Here is a 22,705-nt window from a genome sequence, read left to right as displayed (position 1 = left end):
GGAAGGAGGGGGAAATAAAATATAGATAAGCTCTAAAAATGTCTACTTCAATTACACGTTAAGGTAGATACATATTTACCAACCTTGGAGATTATATATATATATATATTTATATATAATCTGTTACCAAGTAAAAACCCCAAATATGTTATAGATAGCTAACCTTATTTTGTTTACAAGAAACCTCTCCACTTATTCCTGGATAATATTTTCAGATATCAAGTTCTGCCCTTTTATTTCTCCCTATTTCCTTCCTTTTCTTTCTTTCTCTTAAACATATCAAAGACTCTGTGCTTCCTGGCTTGAGGAGGAATGTGGCTGGACGACAGCAGAAGACATCGGACTCTAAATCCGGATCTTCAGGCCAGCGGGGTACCCTGGGCTTCGTGTATCACATGGCCACTTTGCTACTGCATCGTTCTCCTTGGGCAGCTCATGGCTACCTCAAATTTTACTCATTATCGCTTTCCTGTAAACTTGCTCCTCATCTGTGTTCCTTACCTCACCACATCACATCCCCATCCATCTGGGGGCCAAGGTCATGGCTTAGGACCTTATCCGCACACTCTCCGGGTGCCAAGCCCTCACAAATCCAGCCACCTCCTCCTCTGCACCTCCATTACCACCTTCATCTTTCATCCCAGCGAGTGAGACAGCCATTGATCTTGTCTTTTGCCTCTGGGCTTCCTTGTCTTCAATTTATTCTGAAATGTAAACCGGACTGTGCCACTCCTTAAATCCTTTAACCCATTCCCCATAATTATCAGGACACAATGACTCTCTAAATCGCTCAGGACATCATGGCTGCCTCCTGCCTTTCAAGCCTCAGTCTCACAGTCTATACTTGCTTTTCTTTCCAAAATGATATGCAATCTCCTACCAAGCATTTGTGCATCTTGCTGGGAATTCCTATCTACCTATGCTAGGTGGGTGCCCTTTTTCTAATGGGTGGTTTGGGTGTGCACAAGTTCCCAGAGTGGATTCAGGTTCAGGAGCTTCACAGAGTCACACCTTTGTGCAACTCAGGCCCAAGGTGAGGATTTTGAGGGGACAGTTCCTATACTAACTATAGGAATGGAGCCTTTCTAGACTATTCTTTAAAAAGCAGTCTCTCTCCCCGCCGTCTTTATTCCTTTTATTTTCCTTTCATTTTTGTCATGCCAGAGTTTCCTTCACAACTCCATACAATTTGTAATTTTATTTTTAACTTGTGTCTCTCCATTTTCTCCTGCATTCCTACTAAATTCTAAGCTCCTTTTAAAGATCTTGCCTATCTCATTCACAGCCGTACCATACGTGCCTGGTATAGGGAGGGCTCTCAAAGAGGCCTTGTGAACAAGTAGAGAATGAGATCATATCAACTATCACGTCTAATTATGGTTTTATAGTTCTCAATAAAGAACCATTAAGTAAATGGCACCATCTTTGTAGTTTTGTTCCAGTAATTTGCATCATAAAAAGGCATAAAGTACAAGATGATCTCATTCTCAAAGAATTTATAATCTAGTTTGGGATACAGTCATACCTGAATGCCTATACAAGCCTAAGCACCGCACAGAACGAATCATGCACCTGTTTATGACCTGTTACCTTCTATAGCTTTTACTGTGCCAGGTTCTTTAAAAGATAAAAATAATGCAATACATCTCACCCCTCAAGGAACTCAAAATTTGTTTGGGGAGCCAAGATAAGGACGTACGAGGAATTACGGATTGCCACATAGAATAGATGCAATTATGTTGAAATAATTCTATAGACAACAAATATTAGGTCCCTGATTTTTCCTCTGAGACCCAGTTTCTTCATGTGGAAGAGGGGTTTTGCAAAGACCAAAATACAAATTATGTGTCTTCTGTAAGATCATTACAGATCACATTACAAATCCAACGTATACTAATATTAAAAATCTTCCCAAAGCATGTCAAGGTAAGCTAAACAAGACACACTCAGAAAGCACAAACTAATATTGATAAAACATTAATTTGAAAGCCCGGACCTTGGTACTTCATTGTTCCTACTTAATTTTAACTGCAGCATTCTTAAGTGGCAGGGAAAACCTTTATCAGGTTGTGGAAGGGGACACCTGGGTGGTTCAGGGGTTGAGTGTCTGCCTTTGGCCCAGGGTGTGACCCGGGATCAAGTCCCGCGTCGGGCTCCCTGCATGGAGCCTGCTTCTTCTTCTGCCTGTGTCTCTGCCTCTCTCTCTCTCTCTCTCTCTCTCTGTCTCTGTGTCTCTCATGAATAAATAAAATCTTTTTGAAAAAGAAAAAAAGATTCCTTTCCCGAAAGTTTCAAGAAATAAGATGCAAACCAGTTATAAACAATATTATATCAAAGCAAAATGAACTCTGGCTTCCCTGATGTCAATGCGAAGATACTGAAAGTTGTATAAAATGAAATATAAGATCCCTTTGTAAGGGTCTCTTCTTCTTAGGTAACGCAACAGAGATCTGTGGTCTCGCTTCCACCCGTGAGGCGAGTTTTTACTTTCTACTTGATCCATTTCTGTGTAATTTTTATGTCTGTGTAATTTTTATAATCACAAAACTCTGTCTCTGAACAAGTACACACACACACAAGCTGTAGGGAAGTATCAGGCCCTCCAAGTTGCAACCATTGTTTTAAAAAAGTACTAGAAGTTTCAGTGTGAAAATGTTAAAATGTATTTGATGAATTGGAGAACAGATTAGCACTTGCTAGGGGTCAGGATGGGGGTCAGGGAAAGGACTGTGGCTATAAAAGTGTAACAGGAGGGATCTTTGTGGTAAGGGAACCACTCTATACATCGTTATCAATGTCAGTATCCTGGTTGTGCTTTACACTGGTTTGGCAAGATAGTACTATTGGTGGAAACTGGGTAAAGGATAAAAGGAATCTCTCCAGATTATTTCTTACCACTGCATGTGAATCTACAGTTACCTCAAAAAGAAAGCTTAATTTTAAAACGTTAGCAACATTATAACTACCTGAATAAAATTGGAATTATGAGCCCATATTGATATAAGTAAATAGGAGAGGACGAAACTTTTTCTTACAGTAGAAAGCTAACCTGAAATTCAGAGGAAAAAAAGAATTAGAAATTCATCATTTAGGGGCACCTGGGTGGCTCATAGTTGAGCCCTGCCTTCGGCTCAGGGGGTGACCCCAGGGTCCTGGGATCGAGTCCTGCATCGGGACTTCTCCCTCTGCCTGTGTCTCTGCCTCTCTCTCTGTGTCTCTCATGAGTAAGTAAAATCTTAAAAAAAAAAAATCATTTGGCAAACATCGCAGTAATGATTCATTCATCTAAGGAATACTGATGGATGCTAAGACTAGACATTAAAATTCCATGAGGAATAGAATATTTCTTACAAAATGCTATTATTATAAAGAATTTTAAAAGCAAAAAAAAAAATAAAAAGTAAAAAAGTAAAAAGAATGGTTTTCTTCACAGTGGAGAAATCTGACAGGCAACACCTGAATCAAGTAACCAAAGTTGATATCACCCGTAATGGAACAAATCAACGTCATGGGCTACTTGATAGGATGCAGTGAGAAGAACCACAGCAACACGTCTGTGTTATTTTTATCAAAGTAACATGAACTTAATCATAGAGAAATATTAAACCCAAATTCAGGGACATTCTACAAAATGACCAGTGATCTTGGGTCATGAAGGTCAAGGAAAGACTTGGGGATTTTTCAAGATTGAAGAAGCCTCAAGAGTTGTGGTAACTAAATACAACCAGTGATCCTAGACTCGATTCTTCTGCTACAAGGAACATTGGTGGAAAAATTGGTGAAAGTTAAACAGGGCTGTGAATTAAATGGTAGTTTATCAGTGTGAATTTCCTGATTTTGATGGCTGTATTCGGACTGTGAAAGAAAACGTCTGCAGGACTCACACAGCATTTGAGGATGATGGGGCATCATGTCAGCAACTTCCAAATGGTTCAAGAAAATGTTCTGTAAATTTGGCAAACTTTGAGATTGTTACAAAATAAAAATTATGTTTAGTATAAAAAAAGCAATTGATAATCGTTTCTGCAGTCGAGAGCTCAAGAGATCATAGGATGCCCAACTTCTCCCTCCCCCTTCCAGTAAACAATACACTGTCAAATGAGGAGGGCAGCATGGGTGAAAATGAAATCTCTAAATCAGGGGTTGGCACAGTTTTTCTGTAAAGGGTCAGAGAGTAAGTATTTTAGACTTCAAGGGATGATCTCTGTTGCAACTATTCAGTTCTGCTATTGCAGTACAAAAAATAGCCAGAAACGATATACTGACGAGGGTGGCTGTATTCCAATATAACTATTTGACACTGAAGTTTGAATTTCACATAATCTCCATGTGTTACAAGATAGTCCTCCCTTGTTCCCCAATCATTTAAGAATGTAAAGCTCATCCTTAGTTCATACAAAAACTGGTAGTCTGGCCAGTGGGTCTTAGTTTGCCAATCTCTGCTTTAGATTTTAAGATGGCCTTTAGATGTCACACCATTAAACAGATTCGTAAATAGTCTGTAAGTATTTACAAGAAGAACTAGAGAATTTTATGGGGGAGACTATCAAGGTACAGGTGAATGTTACAGAATGAACACACCGTGTTGGAAGATCGCTGACCCATTTTGGCTCTCAGTTATACACATTTCTTCTCTCAGGTGATGCCTACACCCAAGCCCACCCCAACACACATACAAACCCCCATCCTTTGGAGGGTTTGGGGTCAGGTGAAGCTCACTTGATGTTAAAAGTAAGTAATTTGTTTCAAAAGTCTTGCCATAAAAATGTTCTTACCTTGGTGTAATGAAGGAACCTGATACAGATGCGTTCCTACAGTTTTAATCTAGCAAGAATCACCAGTTGGGTTTTTTAAAGAGGGCTAGAGGAGCTCAGTTAGTTAAGCATGTCCTTTTGGTTCAGATCATGGTCTCGGGGTCCTGGAATCAAGTTCTGCATCAGGCTCTCTGCTCAGCAGGGCGTCTGCTTCTCTCTCTCCCTCTACTCCTGGCTCATGCTCTATCTCAAATAAATAAAATCTTTCAAAGAAAAAGGGCTAGAAACAATATCACAAAATTACATTTCAAAAGTTTAGGGACTAGTAGAATAAATTAGGAGGAAGACAGAGTGGAACCTAATAGTTAATTGGAAAAGAAAATGAAAAAATAAGACTCATTAATTGTATATCAGCTGAGGTTCTGACTCTAGAAAATGATGGCTGCTAATTTAAAAAAGGCAATATGTGAGGGGTGGTTAATTTGTGAAGAAGAGTTCTAAGATACCTGATTTCTAACAATCTTAAAACCACCTAAATGTAAAGATTCAGAACTCTTCCAAATACTCATTGGGACATTTGAATAAATGTTTTATCTTCTCCAACATCTTAGCAATATATTTCAAAGAATATAATTGGCATATAATTGGAAAATTCCTATGACTTTTGTTAGTAATTAAAATCAACAAGCATGAAGGGGTGCCTGGGTGGCTCAGTCAGTTAAGTGTCCGACTCTTGGTTTCGGCTCAGGTCATGATCTCATGGGTCATGAGGTCATGCCCCGCATGGGACTCTGCACTCAGCCAGGAGTCTGCTTGAGATTGTCTCCCTCTGCCCCTCCCCACCTCTCTAAAATAAATAAATAAATCTTAAAAAAAAAAAAAAGAAAAAATCAATATGCATGAAGATCACTGTTACTTTATAAACTCCGAGTGAGAGTTTTTCATGGAGTCACCATAAGGTTTTCATAAAAATCACTTTTTCCAAAAGAAACTCACACAAAGAATGAGACTTATTACTGACATTGGAAAGCAGCAGTTCTGAGGTGGGGAAGCACATGGTGGCTTCACCTCAAGAGTTCAGAAGCCCTGGTGGCAGGGAAATAAAGTCGTTCACAGAAGAAAGGCACCATGCAACACAAACTGGAAGACTCTTTGAGCAAGAGAAACAGCACTGACCACAACCACGCACTGCCAAACTCTGAAAATGAATTTATTAAGGTCCAATTAGTAAGTTTTTAATTTCAAAAAGTCCAGAATATACTCACATGAAAGTCCAAGTTCACTTCATTCACTTCCCACATAAAATGCTTTGTATTTTGTAAAAAGAATGTGCAAACACCTTTCTAACTGGCTCCCCATGTTCTTTTCACTGTGGGCACCTTACAAGTCTGCCCTCTGCTCAAATGCTGACTGAACGCACTTCTTCCTTCCTAGACAAAACAATTCTTCTGGACATCTTTCTCTTAAACATACTCCCAACGTTCCCATACCTGCTTCATGACTGGGACTTTACTGGTTACTTATTATAACAAATTGGTGCAATAACTAGTTCATCTGGACAATCCATTGAACAGATATCACCTACGATGGTGGCAGTCTATTGGAGGTGATTCCGAAGGAATACACAGTATCCAGTCACATACCAACACACTCAACCCGTTTGCTCCAGGAGGGTCTCGAGCCATTTAATATGAAGATCCTTTATTCACTTGGTATGTTTCATTTCTTTGCATTGTCTTCACCTCTACATTACAGTTGTGGCTACCAAGAGCTGGAAATTGGCTCCTTGGACGAAATTTGGGATTGCTAGACATATTAATTAGGGCGTCCTGGTTATTTGTGACAACTGTTTCCAGTCCATCTGTGATATAAAAAGAAGTCACTCTCAACTCAAGTGACCACTGCATTTCCTATGTAAAAAGGCAACTTAAGTAGCTTTCCTCTCAACTGCCACTCGTGTGGTGCAAAGCAGGAAATCCCTTTTTAGAAAAGGTAAGAGCATAAAAAGACATTTCACATTTAAAAAAGAAAATCCTTCATGGGAATATGTCCTAAGTAAATAATCAATTATATGGACAAAGTTTTATGTACACAGAATTTCTGCAACGTTATTTATAACAGCGAAAATTAGAAATGACCTAAGTAGCCAACAATGTGGGAACGGTTAAATAAACGGAGTTGCATCCATTAAGTGGAATATTGTATAGCCATTAAAATTATGTTCTTATAAAATTTTTAATGCCATAGGAAATTGTGACAACTCTGCAGTGGAAGAAAAACACTGGTTATAAAATTGTTTACGTATGATGCCAATTATATAAAAAGGTATATAATATACATAGAGGCATACACAAGGGGAGAAGCTGTTAACGGTGGTTACTTCTGGGTTGTGATATTACCAGTAATTATTTTTTTCTCTTTTATACATTCCTGTATTTTTCAAGTTTTCTACAATGACTATGTATTATTTTATAATACAGAAAAACACAGGCTATTAAAACATTCCTCTGATGTACTGATAATTAGAATGCACTTGGATATTATAAATATGTAGGAACAATAGTACTGCATTTCATCTCTGGTAACTTTTTTTTTAGAGTACATATTCTTTTGGTAATAAATTTACATTCCCGGTTTTAGATGTGTTATAACACTTTGATAAAAGGTAATATTAGAGCACTGTTTCATAGCCTAAACAAATACTGGCTTTGACATCTAGGTTCTTCTATGTCCTAGAAGATTTAAAAATTTTAATACCCTTTTTATCTTTTTAAGTAAGGCATACTGCATACATACATTACATGCATGCTTTCTAAAAAATAATTCTAATTTACAGTTTCCCTACATAAGGAAAAAAATGGAGTTAATGATAGTTTAAAAACAGCCTATAGTCTTATCCATCACAAGCATGCTGACAGGCATAAACATGTTTATTAAATGAAATGTATCGTTTAGAAATAAAAAAAAAGGGAAGCCTGTATGTAGAAGAAGTTGTGGATTCAATTAGTCAGAATTTATTCTGACTTGCACCAAACCACACAAAATCTTTTGAAGTCTAGTTAGTGTAGTCTAAATGGACACTCCAGAGTCTGTTTATGAATTCCATTGCAAGATCTTCACTTTCTACTTTCAAAAGGAAGGGGGATCAGGATGAGGGTGGTCACATAAGCTAATTTGCAACATCTCTCAAGTCTTGTTGGGTCTAGGAACAAATACTGCCATTGGTTAGTGTTTAAGTACACGAGTTTATTTTTCCTCTCTCTCTCACACCCCACACCTTGCCCTGGCATCTGGGTAGGGGGAGGCTGTTCATCCCTCAATCAAGGATGGCTGGCTTCTCATCTTAGTTGCCTTTCTAAACCACAGAGTGGTCATTGCTGTGAACTCCGGCCAAGATGGTGTGGTTGAGGGAGGAAGCTGAGCGGTCAGAGCCTTCCGTGGGGCCGCTGGTGCTGTCACTGCGCTGGCAGCAGAGGATCTGTCTGAAGGTGGCGCTCATCTCCTTGTCGCGGTAGGAGTAGATGATGGGGTTCATGGCGGAGTTGAACTCAGCGAGCAGAAGGAAAAACTTCTCGTAGGCCAGGACATCACACTGAGGACAGCACACATCGAGAAGTAACAGGACCAACCCAGGAGTCCAGCAGATGATAAAGGCACCTACAAAGACAGGGATCAAGATTTTCAAAAAGAAGAACAGAAAAAAATTCATAATTATGAAGCAAGCCAACTGTAATGTGAAATGATTTCAGTTCAATATAAAAATGCTGAGATTCAAAGCCACCGGATCATCATCTGAAATGAAATGCTAATTTTTGGGGTGGGGGAGAAGAACAGAAGAAAGTTTTAATGTTAAAATAATTTATAAAATCTCACTGATTCAGACCCTACTAAAATTTGAGTATTTACAAGACAATGGTGATCATTACTTTGAGCAAAGCTTAGCAACTGAGATATGAATGACTGCATTGGGTATACACACCTCAACACGTACAAGGGTGGGGTTTTCAGCAGTATAATGTTGTTTTAGGGCAAAAAGTAAGCCTGTGACAAATGCCCCTTAATGTTTAATTAAGGCATATTTTCTGAATTCAGGTTGAATGGACCCAAATCCTTGCTTTGTTATTTTAAAAACTGGGTGATGGGGCACCTGGGTGGCTCAGTGGTTGAGCGTCTGCCTTTGGCTCAGGTCATGATCCTGGGTCCTGGGATCCAGTCCCGCATTAGGCTCCCTAGAGGGAGCCTGCTTCTCCCTCTGCCTATGTCTCTGCCTCTCTATGTCTCTCATGAATAAATAAAATCTTAAAAAAATAAAAATAAAAATAAAAAAATAACTGGGTGAATTTAGGCAATTATTTTCTTCCGTTTTCTGACGTGGAAAAAAGAGAACTTACATTTAGCTCATCAGGTTTGGTGTAAGGAGTAAATGAGTGCTAAGAAAATAATTGTTAAGTATGTATTTTAGCAATGACAACAATAATACTGTTTTTATCTGCTCAGCATCATATTTCCAACGATATGACGGATGTTTACTTTTTATTCAACCAACCCTTAAAAGACGCTGTTCTGTATGCTTTAAAAATACTAACTCACTGAATCTGCACAACACCATATGAGAGAGAAACCATTATCCCTTCAAATGAAGGGACTGAGAAAACACTATATTGTATTTCTGCTTCCTGGACTTCATAAAACCTTATTTATTTATTTATTTATTTATTTATTTATTTATTTATTTATTTATTTATTTATTTATAATAAATTTATTTTTTATTGGTGTTCAATTTGCCAACATACAGAATAAGACCCAGTGCTCATCCTGTCAAGTGCCCCCCTCAGTGCCCGTCACCCATTCACCCCCACCCCCCGCCCTCCTCCCCTTCCACCACCCCTAGTTCGTTTCCCAGAGTTAGGAGTCTTTATGTTCTGTCTCCCTTTCTGATATTTCCTACCCATTTCTTCTCCCTTCCCTTCTATTCCCTTTCACTATTATTTATATTCCCCAAATGAATGAGAACATATAATGTTTGTCCTTCTCTGATTGACTCATTTCAAACCTAAATAATTTAAACCAAATTTTATGCTTTAGCTGTTTCACTACTTTAGATCAACTTTTCCTTTCCTCCGAACCATACTGAATTGTTAAGATCTCACTAGAACTGTCCAAAAGCATGGAAATACAGACTATATTCTTAATTTCAGTTGACTTTGTTCCTAAAATCACTCATTTGGCTCCCAGGAAAAATGGAAATTGTGAAACAGCACTAAAATCTACCTTGTTATTCCAGGATCTGCTGTCGGCCAAGAGGACACGGGTCAGCAGAATCGGTGGGCACCATCACCTCCCCTTACAGCTTCACCCCATATATATAACCAGGCTCCACAGGGAACACACGGTGAACATGGATGACCACTGAAGTGCAACTGCATCTTCAGACTGCAATGGCATTGGCCTCGGTAGATTCAGGCTTGGACTGGGGTCGTGGATTTGGACTAGCCTCAAGGAGTGAGTTTTGTAAAATGTAAACACATGAGATTTAGTCTCCAAAAACAGCCCCGTTTTAAATGCGAGCTTTCTTCCTTGAACCTATTCCGCAGGGAAATGAAAATAAAGGAGGAAAGTACCCTCCTCAAGCTCTTTGTTCGAAAACACAAATGTGTATTGGTTTTCAACTGCTGTTCACTTTGAAGACTGTCCAAGGTGCTTCATTTTCTATTAAATACAATACCTTAGACTTGCCTTAGATAGAAAGAAAAAAATATTTCAAATATCAGGAGATAATAGCCAAGGACCTATTTGAACTTCAAGTAAAAATGTTAATAAAGCATTCATTCCAAGTCCTTGAATTTCCTTGCTTGAAAATCACTCAGAAAGCTAAACATAAAGGGAAGTCAAAGGAATGCCTCTTGGGTTTCAGAAATAATGCATTATTCATTGAGAAGCCAGGAAGGGAATGATTCTCAGGGTGGAAAATGCTTGGATGGAAAATGCATGGTCCCATTATTCCATTTACTTGGAAACTAAAAACACGCAGGCCCTTCATGAATGGGAGAGCATTCTTGCAAGTTTCCTTTCCCTTTCTTTTATCAAAGCTCTAATTGAACTCAAAATCAGAGCTTGATTAGATACCAGCAACATGCATCTCAACAGATTTATTTTCAATAAAATGATCTTTTTCTCCTCCCGGGCAGCAGAAGGGAACATCCTTATTCTCATAGACTTTAAGTGACTGCATTCAGCTATGGGTCATTTGTTGTTTAAGAATTTCTTCCAGTTTTTAAATTAAAAAAGAGCAAGATCTTTTCAATAAAAGCCAGAGTCTCAGAAACTAACCCTTGGGTCTTACTTTTAGACCAAAAAAAAAAAAAAAAAAAAGAGGCAAGAAGACTTGCCTGATCAGAGACAGGAAGTGGGAAACACCAGGCTGATACAGGAGCTAATACATGCGGACACTTCATTGAGGAACTTGGAATCATCTCCTTTCTTCACTGAAAGGAACTGTTTTTAGTACTGTGATCAAGCCCAACCCACAGTCCCAATACTCTGGTTCTTCAAGACTTGATTGAGTCATTTGAGGCTACTCACAGTACAGGCCTCAAAAATCAACATCTAAAACCAATCACACAGTTTTCCAGTATATTCTCTTCCCTTCTCTTTCACGGAGGTGCCAAGGACCAAACTGATCAAAAGTGAAGATGGACTATGGATATGGAACAAAGGTGCTGAGGCTTCTAAACAACAGTGAGTGGTGGTGCCTAGCTGGCTCGGTCAGTAGAGCGTGCAACTCTTGATCTTGGGATTGTAAGTTTGGGCCCCACGTTGGATGCAGAGATTATTTAAAAATAAAATCTTTAAAAAAATAGACAGTGAGTGAATGTTACAAAATCGAGTTTGCTCAAAGTATGGGTTTACCCCCAGGCTTCTAAAACCAAAAACTACACAAACCCAGGCCCCTATAAGTAATAAGTAGCCAACCATAATTCAACTGGGTGCTAGGACTTGAGACATGGATTATGGACCGTATCAACTTAATCTGTAGAGACTCAAGTGCATACCTGTAGCAGGTTAGTAAGAGTAAAAAGGATTTCCATCTCCGTGTTGGTAAAGTAGAAAAGTGACAGCACCCTGTCTACTCCACAGGGTGTGGTGAGAATCACATTAAGGCAAGACATGTAAAAGCTCTCTATACACTGTGCATCAACTTGACTATACTACCTATAGCCATTGTGGGTAGCACGAGAGAAGGCTGATGGAGAGCACACTACCAGAGCAGATTTCCTCCAAGGGCAGAATGTGGAAACACATTTTGGACTGTAGAAAACCTGGCATTTCAAAAAGTTCTAATGACACCACCTCGACTCTAAGAGATTCCAAGGACTTGCTGTTGAGTATAAGGAGGATAAGAAGAAGAAAAAGAGAGGGAATGCAGAGAAGCATGGGAGCCCTAAATCACCTGGGAGGTTCTCATGTGTCAACTCAATGCCTATACCAAGATGGCAAATGAAATGATGTGATGCTCAGTGGGGACACTGCTTTCCAGAACATTTCTGATGGACATAGTCCCACAGACCAAGGCCTAAAACCAAGGTATCGTATGCAATAGTAGGAAAGTAAGAGGAAGTATAAGTAGTTTATGGTTATTGTAACGTCTGTCATGAAGGCCTGTGTATCTGGCTAAGACATTTGAAATTTCTCCAGGGTGGCACACTAGTTCTCAGGCCCGGCCACATTTTGCAACAACCCATGGGAGATTATAAGAACCATCTCCACCTACTTCCCCCATAAGATTTTAATGTCATTGGCCTCACTGCAGAACACAATAATAGAATGGAAGAAGAAAATAAACTGGATTAGAATCAAGACAGAAACACTGGATGTTTCCAAATTCGAGAAGGGAAATGATGAAAGCCTGAATCATGGCAATGGCAACGTGGATGAGTAGGAAAGGATCAGTAGAGTATTTAGGAGATGGAGTGCATGAAATGGGTAAGGTACAAAGAGTCCCAATTTCCCAGGGGGGTGAAGGAAAAACAATGCTACCTTTCACTGAAGGAGGAACCACAGGAAAAAGGGCTGATCGGGGTTTCTGGGGGAAGATGAGGAGACTAGGGATGATGAGTGCGAGTTTCCCCATCTGTGGTCTTGAGGCACCTGCCAGACTTCAGATGCAGATGCCTTAAGGGCATGGTAGGCTCATGGCAAGCTGAGTCCTGGAAAACTGTCTCCCAGCATGCTGAACAGGAGTGGTTACATTCTGCACTATTTGTCCAGGTTACAAGTAACTCGGGTAGATGGATACTCAAAAAATATCTGTGGGTTAGAATAAAATAGCTGAAGCTACTCTCCTCTTAGAACGAGCTTCATTCCTTTCTTACGCATCTGTCAAATCCATCTGTGAGGGCTCCGATGCCCACAAAGATGGAAGAAGAGGTGCTGGAATGTAGACGTGAAAGTCAGGGGGGAAGGAGGCTGTTTTGGAACAACAGGTCACAGCTGCAGAACCAGATCACATTACCACACCTTCCCTCAAATCTACACAACCTCACCGGCTGAATAATGCTTACCATCTGGTCCCACAATTAGAGTCTTTTTTTCCTAGAGTGACTTTTCCCTAACGAGCTGAACTTTGCTTACATATGGAACATAAGAATCAACGTAAAAGAGAGAAAACCTTTGACAGAGAAGGCGGCTAGGGAAAGAGCCCAAGTTTTTGACAAAGGAAAACCAGAAAACATTTCCAGTCTGGCTGGCAAATTTTGTGTTTTTACCCCCAAAACCAGACATCCCACAGATCTAAAACAAGTCAAGGTTAACCCAGTTCCATATCAGGGTTGTGTTCAAGTCAACCTCTTCGTCGGCCTCTCTCTCCTTGTTTCTCCAAGGATCTAAGAAACGGTCTAATCTCAGAGGCTTGTGGTAGAGGCTGAAGGAGAAAATAAATGTTCAAATACATGCACTCCTTCCATTGCCACTAAATTGTGCATGGGCAGTATCTTGGGATCCCCAAATTCCATCCAATTTCTGTAGTTATGATTTCTGCTATTAAGGTACACATAAACAAAATGGTAAGAAATCCTTCTAAACTACGTATCATCTTAAAAGAGGCTGTTAGATAACAGACCACAGATAAAAAAAGCTTATTCTTAGGTCTAGCAGTCGAGGGGGGTCACTGCAATTGAGATGTAAACGACTTTCTGAAATTAAAGTTTTTTCTGAAAGAATAAACTCAACCCTTTATAAAATCCATTTCCTAGAACACCGAGAAGATAAAATTAATACACTTCTGCTTCTTCATGGTCAAAGCAAATGCTTCATACATTTAAAGTTGCATGATTTCATTCATCGTGTGGGGTACTCCAATGTTTCCTTCACTCCCGAGAGCAACATTTATCCTTTAAGGAAGGATATGAGCAATATACAGATCTCGGGGTGCCTGGCTGGCTCAGTGTGTAGAGCTTGCAACTCTTGATCTCTGGGTTATGAGTTCGAGCCCCACTCTGGGTGTAGAGGTTACACAAAAATAAAATCTTAAAAATAACAACAGCAACATATAGATCTCAAAGCAGAATGTATTATTCATTACGTTTTCTTTTGAATATTTCTGGATAAAAATTTTAGCTAAACTGTCTTTAGCAACACAACACTGGCTCTCCCATACACAGAGAATGCCAACACTGTTTCGCTTGGAGTATTTTACACTCTCCTTCACGCTAAACTACTGAGTACCATACACATACCTACCCCGCCCCCCATCCTACAACAGACTGTCAATCTCATCCTGCAACTGGACATGGGAAAGCATATGCTGCAGCAGCTTGCATGCCAGTGTCACCTCTTACAGAAGAACATCTGTGCTTGACAACAGTGAGTAGAAACCACTTCTCCATGGCTACAATCCTAGCCAAGTAAGCAATACTTTTCATCTGCCTATTGCAACAGGCTCCTAACCAATTCCTCTTCCTCCATGCCTCTTCCCTAAAACTTGCACAGAAGAGCCAAAATGATCTTTCATAAGTGTAAGTCAATTCATATTACATCACTTTCCTGCTTAAAATCCTACGAAAGCTTTCTTCTTGAACCCCTTACCGTGATCCGTAACGCCCCATAGGACTGGCCGCTCATCCCTCATTGACTAGATTCTAATCACACATGCCAAGCTCATTCCGGTCTCAGGGCCTCTGCACTGACGCCTCCTTTACCTAGGAACACTCCTTCTGTAGATCCTCACATCTACTTACTTACTATTAAATACTGCTTCCTCAAAAGCTACCCCTGGTTATCCTAATGCTGCACACCTTCCCCACTACACTCTTTCCTATCTTGTCATCTCTGTATTGCTTATCTATAGACCCAAAATTCTCTTATTGATTTAACATGTTTATTTTCTATCTTCCTTCAATGAGAATGTCAGCCTTGTAAAGGAAGTAAATGCCGTCTCTGTCACGTCTGGATCTCTTGCACCTAGAACAGTAGCTGCCTACAGTGGACAATCAATGTGTCTGTCACACAAAAGTCACATGTAACTGCCCAATAGACATATCCAAAACAAGGAAAATTAATTAGCAATAAGGTCACTGAGTAAGGTTTGGAAAATAAACACTGATGCCAACAGGATGCAAGGTCTTTCTCTGATTGGGTTCTACAGTGCATTCAAGAGGGAATGAGGTGGACCCTGGAGGCAAAAGTCTTACCACATATGCATGTGTTACTGTAGCATAAAACTAGTCTATTGCTACCAATCCTGATGGATACCAGATTATCTATGGAATCTTCTGAGTTCTGGGGAAACATGTTGGGTTTATGCATTGGGTTAATGCATTACCCATGTTGCTGCCACATCAGACCCTGGATCCTGCAGGAGCTACCTAGAAAAAATCACTAATCAACCTGGCCTTTCTTTGTGTTAATCCCTCAGGATTCAAAGTTCCATGTAGGGGCATAAGAGAGGCCATGATTAAGTCTCATACCCACACCCTAGCTATCAGGGAATAGGGAGAGAGAATATATTCTATCCCTTGGCATATAATGTCTTACTATCCGTCTTATACTTCTAATCACTTATCATCATAATCAGCATTCATGCATAATACTCAATGTGAATATTCACAACACTTTTCCAAGTGTCATACCTGTATTGGTGTGTTGTTTTCGTATGCTTGTGTCCTGATAATTTATAACAGGCTGCTTACCTCAAAGAAGATCCATAATTTATGAGAGGATAAGGATAATTCTCATTAACCTAATTTTTCTTCCCAGCATAGTATATCAGCTGCTTTCCTTTCAGCGATTGACGTCTAAAGAATGGTCTGAAGCTAATTCCTTGAATTATTACATCTTTTTTTCCCTTTATGGAAAGTTTGAAAAATGTAGAAAAAATATAAATAGGAAATTTTAAAAATTACTTAGGAGTCCTGCAGTCTAGAGATACTTTAGTATGTGATCTTGTACTTTTATTAAAGTGTTGCTTCTTTTAAATTCTAAATGTGTGCCTTTTTTTCTGATTGCATAGGAAATTAACATGGAATGACTGTTTATTAGTGATGGGGAAGCGAACTAGATCTTTTATCTTTAGGAACATTATTTTGTTATCTGATTGGTGTTTATATATAGTGATGTGCCCTAATTTGGTCAGTACAATGTCCTCTTGAATCTGTGAGAACATTAACTATAATTTATTTGAAGCTGTTTTGTGTTTCCTGGAATACATCTGTTTCAATGTAAGATACTGCAATAAATGCAAAATCCACTGCAGGGACACCACACTTCAGGGAATGTGTATTTATGATGCAGAAGACTTTCCTGAATAGGGGACTCCCTTGGGAAGTAAACTGCCACCAAAGCCAGCTTTGTCCTAACCCTAAAATACCCAGTGATGCCATCTAATGGGTAGGCTAAATACCGTGTTAAACAATCACAAGGGGAGAAGTGTGCTTCTCTGAACGTTCTTATCTATGAACAGTGAATACGAGGTTGCAATAATGTTTAAATAATGCAGAAATAGCATGGCCATCTCGTTAGCTCCAAATTCTAAGAAATCAAGAGACAGCTAGCCAACTAAAAATGCACTGAGTTATGTGTCCTTACACATCCAAGGCCATAGCCATAGCCATACCCCACTTCCAGCTATAGCTAATATTCTCTGAGAGTAGTATACGACCCATCAGCACACAAAACAGGAAATGGTTAAATTTACTTGAAATAAAACCAATACATATTAAACTATGTTAAAATGGATCACCATCTCTCCCTTTCCTCCCTAAACATGTTTTCTGATTTCTACCCAGCTCTTTTCTGGAGTGAATAAGCCGAGGATAAGACTGGCTCACCAGAGCATTACCATAAACAGTGCTCCTCCAAACGCCTACCAAAGCATTTTCTTGTGAGTGCTTACTATTATCAAATGACAGATTTTAAGCTTATACAAATATAATTTATAAATATGCACACATGTATACTATGAATGCATACATAACACATGTGTGTATATATATATGGGTGTGTATATTATATATATATATATATATATATATATATTCATACCCACATCCAGAACAGTCACTGCATTTTAGTGTCTTTAAAAAAAAAAAAGAGAGATTTATTTTCTTTTACACACAGTAAACTTGAGACCCAAACAAAGAAGGATGCCACTTAACATATTCTTTACATTGAAAATAATTCACCATTCTCAGAACAGTGAAATCTGTTTTGCCTTCTGAACCTAATGGTTGCAATTTTTTTTAAAAAGCAAACTTCACCCCTTATTTTAAAAATAATAAATCTTAAATCTCACTGAAAATCAATGTTGTCAACTCCAGACCAACATCAACTAACTCAGAAAGTGATACTAAACATATCGCATGACTGTGGTCCAGCTGTTTCCAAGGTAATTTGAATAATATTTATTCCTTTAAAAAGATAAATAAAATCCACCCCCCAGAATCTTTCCCTAGCAAAAGTTCAACATAAACAAGGAATTTATAATTGGTTTTACAACATAAACAGGGATTTATAATTGGTTTTGCAACGTATTTAATTTTTAGCTATGAGTTAAGATTCTCCCAAAATGACGCAAGTCTGAAAAATGAGTACTAAAATCTGGTTGAAAATATTCACAGAATGTAGCTGATGATAGAATCCTATGGATTTTATTTCTTTACAGTTCATGAACTACTGGCACGGATCAGCAAGATATGTATTACTCAAGAGACAAACTCCGAGGACAAAGAAATGTAATAACAATTTCATTTATAATTCACTTCCTTACAAACAAAATGGGGGAAAATATTTAACCTAAAAACAAATTCAGAAAATTTTGTGAAATATTCTTGCAACCCAAAATGTTTCAAAGTTATACATATATATGGGCAGCCCAGGTGGCTCAGCAGTTTAGCACCACCTTCGGCCCAGGGCGTGACCCTGGGGTCCAAGGATCGAGTCCCACGTCAGGCTCCCTGTATGGGGCCTGCTTCTCCCTCTGCCTGTGTCTCTGCCTCTCTCTGTCTCTCATGAATAAATAGATAAAATCTTTTAAAAAAATTATACATGTATAAATATATATTGTAAATATACTTTTTAAAAAAAAAGTCAACATGAAAAGAAGAACAGCAGAGACAGTAAATATAATTGTTCTTTTTAATATTGGCTAGCCCTCCTACAGTGGCTGAATGTTCTGGATTGATATTTATGAAGCACAGATTCTTGGCAGAAGAGGAGGGAGACACAGTCTGTTCTGCTAGAATATGATAGCTGTGTGCCTATGATACCTCTCATTATCAAAAACTTTTAAGTCTTAAAAACAAGCTGTAAAAGCAATCACTCAATTGGGAAGCGGGTATTTAGGTTAAAGAGCTCCAGATTTAAAATCATAAGCATATTTTCCTACATGAATTTCAATTATTTTAACTACATATACAGAGCAAAACATTGGTTGCTCGAAACTAACAAAACTAAGATTAAATATCACAAAGCAAATTCTAAGACATAAATCCCAAACAAAAGTCTATCAGTTCTAAAGCATTCAAAATAAACTACAACAGGGATCCCTGGGTGGCGCAGCGGTTTGGCGCCTGCCTTTGGCCCAGGGCGCGATCCTGGAGACCCAGGATCGAATCCCACGTCGGGCTCCCTGCATGGAGCCTGCTTCTCCCTCTGCCTGTGTCTCTGCCTCTCTCTCTCTCTGTGACTATCATAAATAAATAAAAATTTAAACAAAAGAAAATTTAAAAAATTCATAATAAACTACAACAATATCACTTCTGGGAATTTGTTGCACAGATAGACTTACACACAATTGCGCATGTGCAAGGAATTATTTGCAGCATTATTTTTCAGTTTAATTCCAGTATAGTTTGATTCCAATATAACATACAGTGTTACATTAGTTTCAGGTGTACATTATAGTGATTAAAAAATTCTATACCTGACCCAGTGCTCATCGTGGTAAGTGTCCTCTTAATTCCCATCATCTATTTCATCTGTCCACACCCCTACACCCCCTCTGGTAATCATCAGTTTGTTCCCTGTAATTAAGACTCTATTTCTTGGTTTGTCTTTTTATTTTTTTCTTCGTTCGTTTTTTAATTTCACCTACAGATAAAATCATATGGTATTTGTATTTCTCTGACTGACTTCACTTAGCATTATACCCTCCACCTCCATCCATGTTGTTACAAATGGCAAGATTTCATTCTCTTTCATGGCTGAGTAATAGTCTATTGTATATATACACACCACATCTTCTTCATCCATCAATAAACCGATGGTCATTTGGGGCTGCTTCCAAAATTTGGCTACTGTAAATAATGTTACAATAAACATAAGGGGGCATTCTCTTTTCAAATTAGTGTTTTCATATTCTTTGGGTTAATACCCAGTAGTTGAATTACTGGATTATGTGGTATTTTTAGTTTTTTGAGGAACCTCCATACTGTTTTCTGCAGTGGCCATATCAGTTTGCATTCCCACCAACAGTGCATGGGGGTTTCTTTTTCCCCAAATCATCACCAACTCTTGTTGTTTCTCAGTGTTGTTTATTTTTAAAAATAAGAAATAGTCTAGGTCATCACAAGTAGAAAAGTAAATTATATTGTATTCATAAAGTGGAATCCTTTTCAACTTTTTAAAGTTATTAAGATATTCTATCCTGACTGATACCAAATGATCTCCAAGATATGTTGTCAAGTAAAAAAAAAAGAAAGAAAAATATGTATAATATGCCATCAATTGTGCTTTAACAGCAACCAAAAAAGCATGTGCAAGCTCAAACACAGATACCCTATAATAAGACCCAATTAAAGCTACCAATAAATTTAAAAAGCATTTAGAACATGAAATTATAAAAATGATGCTTAAATGTTTTATTTGAACTCAAAATACCAATATGTATTCATTTGCCAATCCTTTAATATAGAGCCAAGACTTTATATGTGAATTTGGGTCTGCTAATTGGAGCTCTGTAACATCTTCCACACAAAGCCACACCAATAAAAGCATCACACATTACTTCCAAATTGGCTCCTTCAAAGTGGAGTCAGAACTTTAAAATTCTTGTAAAGCAGTTTGAGTACAAAAATCTTGCAGATTTTGTATGGTTTCTCCAAACTTAGAGTTGTTCTCATCAGCAAATCTAAAGCAATTTCTTTTTGCAACTTGCTGTCATTAAATATTAACAAAATATCCACCTCAGTTTTCCCAGAAACATCTTGTTGTATTCATTTTTATTCAATACTGTAATACTTAATTAGTTACATTATTATTAGAATTACTTGGCATAAACAGCATCAGGAGCAAAAATGAATTGGAGCTGAATTACTTGGTTTTGAGACTACAGTCTACTGGCTTTTTTATTCATCTAAGTATATGTATGCGTACTCTATGCCAGGTACCATCCTTGGTACTGGGGATGCCACAGTGAATCTGGAAAAAAGAAATCTCTCCTCTCATTGAGCTTAGGTTCTAGAAGGGATGTGAAAGACAACAAAATACACAAAATCGCTTATAGAGGGGGATGGCATTTGTAGACTGGGGGAGCAGGTGTGGAAGCAAGGAGTGCAGCTGGAGGCTCATATAGAAATCTAGACAAGAGACAATGATGGCTTTGAACATGGGAAGGTGATCACGGATGTACGCTGATGGTAACGCTTATCTATGTTGCTAAGAGAATGGATGCTGGAGAGAGAGAGAGAGAGAGAGAGAGAGAGAGAGGAGTCAGAAAGCCTGCAAGCAACTGAAATAAAGGACTGAGTGCCAAGGAGGTCACTGATAATAGGTCAGTGGGTCTTGAGAATGGAAGACTGACTGGAGTAGTTTTGAGAGCAAACAGGAGAAATTGGATATTGCAGGCTTAGACAACACTTTTACACAGTTTTGTTGTGAATAGGAGAAAAGGGTCTGTTGGCATTAATATGTTTTACAAAGTTTTTTGTTAACTATCATGTTGATTAAGATGGAGTTACTGGGTCTATACTGTGTGTGTGTATATATATGTGCATACCCACCCATACATATACATATATATACTCATATATATAAGCTCATATATATACAGAGTATTTTTAGATGCTACATCAAGCATTGATTACTATCAATTATATATAAAGAGTATGTGCTTTAAATATGTGCAGTTTGTTATATGCTAATTAGCCTTCAGTAAGGGGAGAAAAATGGCTGGGAAGGAGGAGGAAAAGTGATTGAGATTGAGAAAGAGATTGACCAAGACTAGTACTGACCATTTTTAGTTTCTTTTTCCCATCCAATGGCAGGAAGCCTATGTCTGGCCTGCTCAAGACCATGCAGTCACCTTCGTGGCACAGGCTTCATCCCAGGGTGGCCCCTGGTGGTCCAGCACTGTCTGTGGCTCGGTGGGTGAGCTTTCTGATCCAGGAATGAAATGTTAGCAAGCCCTTCTGACTTCAGAACGAAAGCACATCAGTGTTAAATATGATGTTCTTATCTTAAAAAGAATAGCTAGCAGACTGGGGGAAGATTTAAAACCCTATTAAAGACGGGATGAGTAATAAATAAATGGGCACACCCATGCACTGTTGACAGGAAAGTCACTTGACAATCTTTTTGAAGGGCAATTTGGCAATGCCTAAATTTAAAATGTCCTCTTCTCTCTAACAAGTCCAAACTGTATCAACAGAAATACTTGAAGCAGCAAATAAAACTGTGAATATTTGTGATGGTATAAAATCAGCAATTTCGACCTCCATCAATAGTATACATAAGTGGAGTAGTAAACAGCCATCACACAGGCATTGCTGCGTGTAGGTATTTATCCACATAGGAAGACAGGCCAACTATACACCCATAAAGTTCTAGCACACTCTGTTCCATTTAGCATAAAGTTCCAAGGGGTACTTACGTGCATTCATACTCTACACACATTACAAAAGGTCTAGAAAGACACACATTAAATTGTTAACAGTGGTTCCCTCGAAGGCTCAGGGTAGTGGTAGTGCAGATTTTAAATTTTAACGGAAATATTTTTGCAATTTTCAGGTTTTTTATAAGGAGCATATTTAATAATTTTTTAAAAGATCTTATTTATTGATTCATGAGAGACACAGAGAAAGAGGCAGAGACACAGAGGGAGAAGCAGGCTCCCTGCAGGGAGCCCGACGTGGGACTTGATCCTGAGACCCCAGGATCATGACCTGAGCGGAAGGCAAGACACTCAACTGCTGAGCCACCCACGCATCCTGCATATTTAATAATTAAGGGAAGAGGCGCCAATATTCAGGCTTATTCCCCTGGAACTCAAGAAGTTAGCTCTTGGGCAGGAACACAGATTGAAGTTTCTTTGGGATAAAACTTTTTTCAATCTCCCAGGCTGTGTGACTTGGAGGACCTGAAGGGTAGATACCCATATTTCAGTGGACAAAAGAGATAGGCCTGAGGTCGCACAGGGTTTCTTTCCCTGACTAGTGGTGTGATGTTGGGACAGCTTCTC

At 38.7% G+C, this 22,705-nt stretch overlaps 1 protein-coding gene across 5 annotated transcripts in view; it reads right to left on the bottom strand.

Moving 5' to 3' along the window:
• Positions 1–5,946: 5,946 nt before the first annotated feature.
• The window catches only part of LPAR1 (lysophosphatidic acid receptor 1), a 133,059-nt gene continuing 116,300 nt past the window's right edge, over positions 5,947–22,705 (bottom strand). For all 5 annotated transcript variants that reach the window (XM_041763939.1, XM_041763943.1, XM_041763941.1 and 2 more), the window contains exon 4: positions 5,947–8,411. In XM_041763939.1, coding sequence (XP_041619873.1) covers positions 8,110–8,411 — 302 coding nt within the window. In that variant the 3' untranslated portion in view covers positions 5,947–8,109. The remainder of the gene's footprint in view (positions 8,412–22,705) is intronic.

This window comes from Vulpes lagopus, chromosome 7, assembly GCF_018345385.1.
Source record: "Vulpes lagopus strain Blue_001 chromosome 7, ASM1834538v1, whole genome shotgun sequence".
Taxonomy (NCBI): Eukaryota; Metazoa; Chordata; class Mammalia; order Carnivora; family Canidae; genus Vulpes; species Vulpes lagopus.
The sequence above is the reverse complement of the archived record's forward strand: the minus strand, read 5'-3'. Positions and strand labels throughout refer to the sequence as shown.